Source organism: Homarus americanus, unplaced genomic scaffold (genome assembly GCF_018991925.1).
Source record: "Homarus americanus isolate GMGI-L3 unplaced genomic scaffold, GMGI_Hamer_2.0 scaffold30535, whole genome shotgun sequence".
NCBI classification, from domain to species: domain Eukaryota; kingdom Metazoa; phylum Arthropoda; class Malacostraca; order Decapoda; family Nephropidae; genus Homarus; species Homarus americanus.
In genome coordinates, this window is record NW_024732440.1 from 3,009,361 (window position 1) to 3,022,030 (window position 12,670).

A 12,670-nucleotide genomic window follows, 5' to 3' on the forward strand; every position below is an offset into this window, starting at 1 on the left:
TGAATATTAATTTTTACTCCACCTGAAACAGCAAGAACAAAAAAGTCAACCACTATCCACTGCGGCCTGGGGCAGATTGACCATCTCGGACGTGCGTGTTGACAACTTGACTCGTACTGTCGTACACTGCGGCTCCTCAGCAGTGTTGACAACGGCAACTACATATAATAAAAATACGTTAACAGTTATTATGGCCTTCGGTTCCCGCTGTTTTAAGTATACCTAAGGTAATTTATATAATTCTTTTTAGTCAGACAACAAAAAGGAGGACAAATTAACGTCCGGCTCGAGGTAGCGTCCGACGGAGGACAGTGCTCAAAAGCCGGACGTCTGGCCACCCTACGTGACTACATACAAGGAATTGTCCGTCAGTAGAGAATGTGAATTCAGTAGTAGTAGTTTCACCCAGGATCCAAGGGGACCATACTACTTGTAATTATCAAGGATGTAGAGCCACTTGGATTACCAAGATAGATCCTCATTTGGCTTGCATAATTCATGGCAGCTGTGTCTCAGACAACCTGTTTTCACCAATGGATTGTGCAGTTTGTTATGATCATATTTTTCAATTTAATCAAGCTGCAGGAGATAAGGAAGAATTATTGCGGATCCAAATTAATAATAGGTGGAATTGTAGTGGATTCCTCCCCTACAAAAGCCGTTTGTCGCTGACTAGCCGACCCTCGAATTCCCCAGTGTATGCCTCATGGTCTAAGTCAGCAACCAGCGCCGCCTTACATGACTGAGGTCAACTATTAAGCCACGCCTACCTCCGCTATAAAAGACCTCACCTCGTGGTGACCTATCTGAGGGGCGCTTGTGGTAGGAGCGGTACCACTCTTGCCTCGCAAGCAAGATGTCACGGGTTCGATTCCCGGGCAAGCGGAAGTTGTTTGGGCACTCTTCCTAGCCCCCTTGGTCCCTGTTCACCTAGCAGTAAAGTAGGTACCTGTTGTAAATCGAAAGGTTGCGAATTCGTATTCAGGGAAAGTTGTTGGAGCTTCTAAACTTGAACTGACACAATCCGGAGGAGTGGTGACCCGAGGATCATACACCCTACAGACAAAAAACCAAATACGTGCGCTATGCGCTAACCAAATAAACGCAGTCGTGTAAAGCCACGGCACTATCTCTCCCACTACAATTCCCTTCCTAACCTCCTGCTCCTTCCTGTCATCTTCCCCGCTCTGCCTTTCGCTACCAACAACTTTTGGAGCTTCGAAACTTGAAACTGGAACTGACCTATCTCCTTCTACCTACAGCCACCAGCAAGCAACACCTCCTCTGCTCCTGCCTGGTGGCTCTCGCTCTAGCCGGCGACTATGGCGCCCCACAAACTGCATGTCCTCCTCTGAGCATGCTCCCCAACCAGCTCTCTCTACACCATGCTGCCACTTTCCAGCACCAAGCTGCATTGTATATCTAATACAATATATGTACAGAGAGCGCATTGTGAGTTTCCTTTCTCCATCCCATCCTGAGTGTGAACCATTATCACGTACCCCACAAATGGTGACCCCTGGAGATTCGCACTCAGACAGGATGTAGGAGAAATATCTCATAACCCTACAAAATAAGGCCTTGAAGAGTCAATTTTCTAAATGTAAAAGAATGGAAAGATCCCAAGTTAGCAGAAAGTTTAGATTTATTGGTGTTAGGTACGAGACTTAATCCTCAATTAGACAAGCCTGCTTCTGTTAAGAAAAGTAGGTTATTGGATTTTCTAGATAATGAGGCAGTAGGAAGACTACAAAAACCTCTACCTAGTCAGTCTGCTTTCAGTGGATTCTAGGATCAGGATGAGGAGGCTGGCTCCAATCATAGTGGTCAGTCTCTTGAGCAGGGAGAACCTGTTGAGACTGACTTCATCCTGTCCCCAATTTGGCAACCTCTTCCACCTGGGGCAAAAGTGTTGGTGTAAGGGGCGGACTTTCCTTACTTAATACTATTTCATACTTAATCTTTTTTTTAAATATATTTATATTCTTATTTACTTAATTTCTTGCTCATATTTATCTTTTATATTAATCTTTTCTGGTGTACTGTATATAATTAATAATTGCATATGCTGTGTCTTTATTTCTACAGTCTAAGTATATATCTTATATTTCTCTGCTTATATTTTACAAGTCAATATTCTTTTTTTTAATTCATTTCTTTTCATATATATTATAGTATTTTCTGAATTTCTATGTCCTTACCTTTCTGAAGTATCTTTCCAGGCGGTAGTACCTCCCTGTTTTTGATAGCGTGTGTATATGGACTGTTGATATATATATATATATATATATATATATATATATATATATATATATATATATATATATATATATATATATATATATATATATATATATATATACATATATATATATATATACACACTTGTGTATAGTTCGAGTTTTTAAGACCAAATTTTTAGGCAAAAAATTGGGGGTCGACCAATACATGGGTAATAGTTTTGTTAGGTTGAATCCGTGCATGATGGGAATGGCTAGGAACAACTTTTAGCTTTAGACATGAAAAATATTTACCAGTTACTGCCAGTAAACAATGGAAACGTAAAATATGTACCAATTAGTAATGAAAAGATGTGCAGTGCCTTCAGCAGATGAAGCTCACCAACTTACAATAGGCTAACTTACCTTACAACGTGCTTTCAGTAGTCTATGTTGAAGTTCTTAGCACAGGTTAATTTATCATATCATATACACATTACCCATAGATCTACAAAAAATACCGGTAATAAAAACCTTTTCAATATTTCTCACTTAATATAATAATCCACCTCAACCTCATATTGTTTACAAAGATGCATGATGCACCACCAGCTGTTGAGTGTTGGCACAGTTGCCAAACACTCTTCTGTACTTTAAAAATGAATACTTGTAAATTAAAAGTGCCGTAACATTGTATTATTTACAAACTTGTCATATTTCTGGAAAATAAGAAGCAAGGCAATAAAAATATAAATGCAATTTCAACGTATGGTAATATTAAAGGCTGCTTAGAAGGGACAGATGCAAAGGCAAAGCCTCCGCGACCAGGGCTCTGCCGTATTAGCTAGACGGTAAGTGTTTTTTTAATCGTTTTCAGTTATAAAAGTGTTACATCACAAGTATATTTTACCTTAACCGTACCTGAATGAATATATTCTCAGGAATAAATAGTAGTTTTGCTGAAACGTGGTGCATTTCAATGTAAAATAGGATAAAATACATGATGAAAACAAAAGACTTCACCTAACCTTCCGATGTTCAAGAGATGTTACTCGTTTTTTTAATAGTTTTCGGTTAAAATACTGTTATATTACAATGATATTCTATTCATACTGTGCTTGATATAATACATTCACGGAAATGTAATATTTTTGCTGAAATGACGTACGTATTACAGTGGAAAGTGGGATAAAATCATGACGAAAACAATCGACTTTCGCTTTCTTTCGTTGTTCAAAAGATATTACCGTAATCGCTTTTCGAATGGTTTCAGTTCAAAAAACTGTTGTATTACAATAATATTCTATCCTAATTGACTTGAATAAATACTTGAATGGAAATATACAATATTTTTGCTGAAACTACCCATGTTTCCGTGTAAAATGCCGTAATAATAAATGGTAAGCAATTTGCCTTCGGCGCTTGGTGTTTCAGGCACAGCGACCCTCAGTTTATAGGACGTAGTGTGTTTTTAGTGAAGGTTTTCTGAAACGAGTTTTATATGCCATAAAATATGGTGCTTTATTACCCTAATTTGTTCCATTACCCTCAAAAACTTGGGTCGACCTATACACGAGGCATATAAAAAAATTAATGATTTCTTGGTCAAAAATCAAGGTCGACCTATGAACTCTTACACTTCTGGCAAATGTGGCTGGCCTCTGTACGTTGGGAAACACTGCTGTACAATTAAAATTTACTTTTGCATGAAAGTTTGATAAATAAATATTCAGTATTATAATGTACAGTACCTGCATTTGAATCACATTATGAACTAGTAAACATTGACCCTGGAAGTCTGCTAGACATTTTATCGAGGACAATAATACGATTCCACAAAATTGGAGAACAAGCACTGCCACAAGTGAATCTGGCTGTTTAATTGTGTGTAAAGTGATTTTTTTTTTTTCAAATGTACAGTACACTGTACTGTAATGGTTTTCTGAGACTCCCATATATGATAACCGATTTCCAAGGTTCTAGATTTTACTAAAACATATAATAAGAATGAGTGGAAAAAAATCATGAATGCATGTTTCTGTCAGGCAGTGACTAAAATAAAAAAAAATACATTTATTTTCATTATTTTCACCAGAACCACTGCTGCAACTGAAACCGAGACATACTTAAGAACTCATTTTGTTAGCTAAAACATAGTATTTGGGACTAGAATTACTTAAAAAAAGAGGCTTCTCTCTATTCACTTTCTTTGAAAAAGATCACATACTAGTTTCATTTTATTCCTTAACTTTTTATCCCATTTTGGGGAATTTGGTAAAATAGTGATGATTGGGATGAAGGAGCCATGGAGGAGGAGGAGTTTGTTTGGATGTTGTTGTAGTGAAGATATGTAATGGTGGAACTAAGAAAATTACAGAAATTTTTTTGGCAAAGCACCCGGGAATTTTGTTGATTGTTTGGAATTTGGACAGTATTTTTTATTTTACTAATGATGCAGTTACATTGATTATAGTACAGTATTTTTGTACTATGATATTTGCCCTACTAGTGTCTCTGTTTCAATTACCTTATGTTTCCAATGATTGATGTTAATTTAATCACGTTGTTTAGCTTTTCTTACATGACTGAAAAACAGTGTGTATTTTGTCAATTTTACTATAAATAACAATGATTTATTTACAATTTCATACAGAAAAACGAATATAATTAAGGTAAAAAAACTAGTTGTATGGCAATGTTATTTGTGGTTAGTATCACACACACAATGGTGTGGGTTGTCCAAGAAACTGCACCTGAAATAGTTAAGATTTGTTACATAATCTGCATTTTATTGAAATTGAGGAACTTTATAATAATTTATGACTGCATTCCTATTATGGTATTCCATTTAGCAAAATACATCATCATTGTGTTTACTTATAGTGTGTATGCAACACAAAGCTATGGATAAGCATTAAAAATTACTTGTCTAGAATGTTAGATTCACTTTTTTGAGCATGGCTGTAAAGGTACAAATTTCTGTTATGAATCTTAAATTTTTTATATGGTTTTAACAATATCCTCATTACATAATAAGAATGGTGCTGGGGGGACTGGATGTAATGAAGGTAAAAGAAGAAATAGAAACAGCCTTCTGGATAATTAAGGAATTAATGACCATTGTATGTACAGTCAGCAAAAAATGTATCTGTACCTTTCTAGTGTTATACTGTACTGAACAATATGACACACCGGACCAAGAAGTCTGACAAACGCTCTGAGTCTTTTGTCATATAATGACTGAAACTGTTCCTGTTCCATTTTAAACGGATTCATTATACTGTATATTATTCCATTTTGGCAACACATACTGTCTGGTGAAATTCATTGCTACACTGTGCTCAACAACATTGTAAATGTATTTGTTTTATGATTATGACTTAAAGTTAATCCCAATTTAATTCATTTCTTACCATGTGGTATAATAAAGAGGTTTTGTAAGCTTGTTTCATAAAGCATTTAATTTTTTACAGCTACTCAACCCTTGATGTGAAATATTGTGTAGCTTACAAAATATAGTACAGTCACCTCTCGATTTACACAGATTTAATTTGCACTTTTTTTTATATAACACCAGTATTAATTTAAAGCTTATTTTTAAAATAACACAAAGTTTTTTAAATAGCACGGTTTTGAAAAGAGCGCCATTGCGCCAGACAGCGTAGTTCAGTATCTCATTGCTTTCCTACTTTATGAAAAAAGAAAAAGTAACATCACCTGAACCTCAGCCATCGACATCTGACATCACAAAAGCTCCCACTTTTCCTCCCCCATCACCTGCCCTGTCATCTGATTCAGATGACTCCCTCCCCCAGTACCCCCCCATCTCTCCTCCACCACCACTATTTCCCGCACGCCATCCCAGCCACCATTCAACGTAAATGTTAGCACAATTTTTCATTTAAAATCTATTTTCTTACTACTGTATTATTAGCTTTGCTTCTATTATTGTATTATTGTTATTATACAGTACTACTATAAATAAGACATATTAAAGGAAATTGATAAACAAATTACAGTTTTTAGGGAGCATTTCCCTTAACCCCTGCCATTTCCTTTATTTCTTATGGGATAATTAAGTTTGATTTACATGTTTTTGGTTTACACAGCCATTCTCAAGAATGTAACTACAGTACCGTGTAAATCGAGAGATGGCTGTACTGTAATTTATATTGCTTTTCTTCTTGGATGAGGTCATATATTTCATCCAATAATGTTACTTAAAGTTAAATATAAGTTATGATACTGAGGGGTTACAGGAACGTTGCTTCATGTCATAATACTTGAACAGGTATATAAGATCCTATACGGCAACTCATTTCCTATGGTGGAAGACATTTCTTATGTGGGTAATGCAACATAGTATAAAATAATAGCATCTGTTTTTCATTAAGGTCTTCCATGTATTCCTGTTAATTTCTTTACTTTAACTATACAGTCTCATGTAGATCCACAATGGAAACGTGGACAAGATAAATCTGGATAAAATCACACAGGAAAAGGGAAACAATGGAGCACCTTAGCTTTCGTCTTTATTCAAGACATCTTCAGAGGCAACAGTTGCCTCTGAAGATGTCTTGAATAAAGACATGGGTGTACATGGGTTATATCCAGGGGGAGGGTAGTGGAAGCAAGATTGCCAGCACAGAGCCAGAGGGCAGTGGTACACCCTCATCCCACTCTACCTCTCACCCAGGAGGAGGCACCAGCTTTAACTTCCACCCAGTAGGAGGTGAGTGCCATGTAAACAATGACATTTCTACCCACACCCTGCAAAATACAGTGTTTTTTAGCAAATGCTGTAACTGCTGAGAATGGAGGGAAGCCGGAGTTACTACCAAGAGCAGAGACGTTACCGAGAACAAATTCCGACTTGAATGTCATGTACAGTAGAACGTCGATTTAAAGCAATTCAATTTAAGATTATTGATTTAAAGCGACACCCACAATTAAGGACAATGTTTTAATTTTAAGCGAATCTTTCCTATTTTGCGTGAGTCAAGCTGGCGCATCATATTTTAAAATTCGCGCCCAATGTTTCTCTGGGCACGCTACACCCTCCTAAGGGCAAAGCTGTACTGTACATGTACTAAAGGATTACTAAGATTTTTGTCTTGTGCAAACTATAGCATGATTATATTCAAATTAATCACTATCTTATAATAATTCCAGCAAGCGAATTCATGTCAAACTCAAAGGCGTTTTATCGCTATGCAAAGTCAAAATTAAAAATGCAGGTAGGAGTATCAGACCTGAGGCTTGAACCTGACCAGGACAAAGCTGAGGCATTGAACAGTTTCTTTTCGTTGATGTTCACAACAGAGGATGCAATCAATCTTCCTGCATTTGAGGACAGACGGTTCGACACAGCACTGACCGACATTGTGTTCACAGAAGAGGTTATAAGATATAAGCTGTCAAAGCTAAAGGTTCAGAAGAGTCCCGGCCCTGACAGGTGCATCCCAAAGTGCTCAGAGAGTTGTGCAACGAGCTTGCTGATCCCCTAAAGATCTTGTTCTGTAAGTGCCTGGATGAGCAAAATGTCCCCAGTGATTGGAAAATGGCTTATGTGAATCCTATCTTCAAGAAGGGCGATCGTCACTCTACGAATAACTATATAACTATAGACCGGTGAGCCTGACCAGCATAGTATGTAAAGTATTTGAGAGCATTATAAGAGATACCACGATAGAACATCTACTACGAAACAACCTTGTATTGGATTGCCAACACGGTTTTATGCCGGGGCGCTCCTGCTTAACACAATTGCTCAAGGTACTGGAAGTTTGGACCCATATTCTGGAACAGGGTGGTAATATCGACACTATATACCTAGATTTTGCCAAGGCTTTCGACTGCTTACCCCATGAAAGGCCGAAAATTAAACTGGAAGAGTACGGGATTCGGGGAAATGTCCTAGTGTGGATCGGAGACTTTCTCCATGACCGCAAGCAGTGTGTGGTGACTAATGGCACAAAATCATCATCTGTACCTGTCACAAGTGGGGTACGATAAGGCAGTGTATTGGGCCCGCTGTTGTTTGTTTGCGTCATAAATGACATGTCTGACGCTGTACATTCCTCCATACAAATGTTTGTGGATGATGCCAAGTTATTTTGGGAAATTAAGAACCAAGCAGACAGGGAAGAGCTGCAGAAGGATATCTTTGAGCTTCAAGAATAGTCGAAGAAATGGCTGCTAAGATTCAATGTCAGGAAGTGTAAGAGGCTGCACCTGGGACATACCAACGTTAAGGAGGCGTATCATAAGTCCCAACGGGACGAAAAAAACTGCTTTAATTGATACTGAATGTGAAAAGGACCTAGGTGTGTATGTTGACAATGAGTTGAAGTTCTCGGGCCATTGCGAGAAGAAGTTGAATCAAGCAACGAAGCTAGTATGTCTTATAAGAAAGTCATTTAGATATCTGGATGGTTTGTTGCTCGTCACAATCTTCAAGAGTGAGGTGTTTCCCCAACTGGTCCCCCAGATATGCTAGAGACTGCCAAATGGTTGAAAATGTCCAAAGAAGGGCCACCAGACTGGTGCCTGCTCTACGAAACCTCAGCTACCCAGAGAACACCTGCAACTGCCTAGCTTATACTACAGACCAGCAAGGGGGTCTCTCATCGAAGTGTACAAATATCTCAGAGGGCACTACTCTGTGGAATATACAGTCGCTCAAAATGGTATCTGAAAAGTGGGGTTCGATGGATGTCAAAACGAACAATACAACTCCTGTTGTTTGGGCACTGTTGCCTGGTCCTCTACCATTTCCCCAAAACATACATCTGATGTGTCATATTGACAAGAACAATATTTTTCAGATATTTTTTTGAGCGACTGTACATACCTGGAGCTGGCGGACACCCACCCCACAAGGGGTCACAGCTCAAGGTTGAAGAAGTCACGAATCCAGAAAACTGTGAGGGCAAACTTTTTCGGAGTGAAAATTGTGAACTCTTCGAACAATCTGCCAGTGTTGTGGCGGCACCGAGTGTTAGCTGTTTCAAGGCCAGACTTAACCAACACTGGAGCAGGTTCTGATATATTCAAGATCCAGTTCATGCTCAGTACTTCCCAACAGTGTGTAACAGAGATGTGACCGACCGCCCAAGCGGCTAACGAGCAGATAAGTGCTTCAGATTCATGTGTTTCATGGTTAGTTAGGTAATTATTAATTGGAATGAGAAACAATATTTATAGATTTTATTTCCATCAATATGTGATGTCGGCATAACCTGCTTCGATGACACTATTTAGCCCCCGAGACATGGACGCCACCAGCCCGGCCAACCGGGCCTCGTAATTAAGGTGGATCTATACCAAAGCAACAATGTTGGTAATGTGTTGGCAACTGTGTCATCAATAATGTGAAAATTACATGAAAATGTTTGCAACATTAGTGTTGGGAACACTAATCCACTAGTGTGGACTATGTAATTTTTTTCACCTGTCTTTCCAACAATGTTGACATCTTTTATCCAACTTGTTGAAATGTTGGTACAGTATTGTTATGTTGGTGTGGATCCACCATTAGTTGTTCTCATGACAACATTGTATTTCAATCAAGCCTCTCATAATAATTATCTTATATTCCTATATGGCAACTCATCCCCTGAGGTGGAAATAATTTATAATGTGAGTAAAACAATCAAGTAAATTCTATTGTTTTTGTTTAAAAAAAAAGTTCATATATCTATTCCTATCTATTTGCTTTATTAAAAAAAAACCAAGTGTTATACGTACTAAAGACATACAGTATCATAATCATGAAGAAATGTATCTTGCAATCATATAAATGTAGAGAAAACCCACCCTACTGAAACAACAGGAATCAGTGTTCATTTCAAAACTCATCAGATCCAGAGGTGAAGATAGCTTTTTGTTGACTGTACGTACATGTAATCTGTATTAAAGGCCGAGCAAAGAGCAAAATACAGTAATGGGAACCAAATCAGTTCCTTATGCAAGAAATTTCTTAGAATACATATAAGTGTACGTATAGTATATTATTTAACCATTAAATGGCGGTTAAGGATTTCCTAATGTGCTCCCATATGCCCAAAAGCTGGAATGCAATAATCAAGAAATATGCATTGATGTTGGCCACTATCCCTGCAACTAACATCTACTGATGATGGCTATTGTTTAAGGATTAAAAGTGGTTTCAAAATTTTTGCTGAAAAAACTAAATTACTTATTATCAGTCATTAAAATACAGTGCAGCGTGTGTAATTGTGAGTAACTTGTAAAAATGTTAATACAAACCTGCTGTTGTAACTGAAAGGGGTTGTACAAGACTGGTATCGTCATCTTTAGACAGGAATTTGAAGGCGGCAGCAAAGCCCTTACCATCAAGTTTATGATTGCTCCGGAATGTTACCCGGAAGAAAGGACCATCTGATTCTACTACCTGAAATTTTAGATATGGATTTCTGTATTTAAACACACACACACACATATATATATATATATATATATATATATATATATATATATATATATATATATATATATATATATATGCACATACAAAAATAGTCCACCAATGTCACAAAAAGCACAACAAAGTTGGTATTTATAGTCCACGGAGTACTTCAAAACTATGCCTGTGGACACGGGGCTGGTACTGAGCATGGATAGTGCAGGTGAGAAGAATAAACCATAAGAGAATGGGAGGCGGGCAGCAATTTTAATCGCTCAAACGCTTGTGCTCTCAAAGATCAACAGATTTCAGCCTTAAACTCCTCTTAACTTCGGGGACCTTTCCTGTGGATTTTCACAATTTCTTGACCACTTAAATGCAAAACCACTTATAATGGGGACCTTTTGTATTTGCATAGCAATGTACAGTACAGTATATGAATTATGTATGTGAAAACATGAAAATTTGAGTAAAGTACAGTATATAGTATTACAGGTCTGTACAAAGGTAACTGTTTACATACAGTGTATGCTCATGTTGAAAGGAGATGATTTGTATATTATATATATATATATATATATATATATATATATATATATATATATGCAAACACTGTAGGTGCAAGATGTATATGATAATCATAGAAAGTTGTTACCAAGTTCCCTGTGTTTTCTTTTCTTCTTGTGGTTAATAGCATATATATATATATATATATATATATATATATATATATATATATATATATATATATATATATATATATAGACTCATTCCAAAAAGTATCTTTATGAATGGGTCAGATGAATTTCAAAATGAACACTGCTATTTGTGTTCTCTTAGTAGGGTTGTCAAAATCCTTTGTCCATTGTGTGACATTGTCTTAAATTTTTTTTTAAAGATATTTTTTGGAGAAAATATATAATAATGTGTACGGGGTTAGTCTGTGTCTTATACAAGCTTTTAGAGTCTGACCTTGGGTGCAAAGCGTCCACACCGTCTGGGGGAAAGAAGCTCTTGTGTTGGTAAGTTACTGAACTCTACGTAATCACTGTCACTTTTTGCTGTACACCTAGATACAAAGTAATGAAAATAGTGGGTGAGTAAGTAATACAATGAATAGGCACAGATCTACATGTAAAAACTGAAAAGAAAACTCGCTAATCAAATACAGTAGTGGGTAATGTTTTTATTACCTCCATGAAACTGCAAAGTTTATTAAATGGAGCACAGAACAGAAGTTAACAGAAAACTTGAAATTTAAAGCTATATGCATGAAACTAAAAATATAGTTAGCTATCTCCTAGTGAGAATGACTATATATAATTATTGGGGAGAATAACTGTCTAAATGACAGAGATACTGTATAACAGACAATAACTATGATAACATTGGGTCAATCCTGTAGCAGACATAAGCAGATAACAATAACAACCATACAGCACTAGGATAACATCAGGATAAACCTCTACATCTAAGAAACACTAGGTAAACCCTCCACCAATAGGATAACATTAGAACCCTCTACCAATAGGATAACATTAGGAGAACCCTCTACCAATAGGATAACATTAGGAGAACCCTCTACCACAAGGATAACACTGTTAACAATAGGACAATCCTTTACCACTATAACACCAGTATAATCCTCTAACACTATGATAATGCAAGGATAACTCTCTACGACTAGGAAAACACTGGGACAACCCTATACCACGCAAATACCTAAGATAACATCAGGACAACCCCTACCACCAAGATAACTTCAGGAAACTTTCTACCACTAGGTCACTAGGATAACCATAGTACAACTCTTTATCATTAGTGTAACACCAAGAAAAACTCCTATTAAGATAACATAAGGACCACCCACTAAAATTAAGATAACACTAGGACATCCCTCTACCATTATTATAGCTCCAAGACAACCCTCAACAACCAGGACAGCTATCAATGCAGAACTGAGCCTATTTAGCTCTCACTGCGGGTAGAAACGGCTGATATACGACTGGTGGTTCAGTAATTA

General features: G+C 37.1%; 1 protein-coding gene across 1 annotated transcript in view; it reads right to left on the bottom strand.

The window, feature by feature from the left end:
• Positions 1-3,509: 3,509 nt before the first annotated feature.
• LOC121868768 (suppressor of lurcher protein 1-like) overlaps positions 3,510-12,670 on the bottom strand; it is a 76,382-nt gene continuing 67,221 nt past the window's right edge. The window contains exons 7-9 of the mRNA XM_042369654.1: positions 11,620-11,716; positions 10,491-10,635; positions 3,510-4,972 (exon numbers count right to left, since the gene is read on the bottom strand). Coding sequence (XP_042225588.1) covers positions 4,887-4,972; positions 10,491-10,635; positions 11,620-11,716 — 328 coding nt within the window. The 3' untranslated portion in view covers positions 3,510-4,886. The remainder of the gene's footprint in view (positions 4,973-10,490; positions 10,636-11,619; positions 11,717-12,670) is intronic.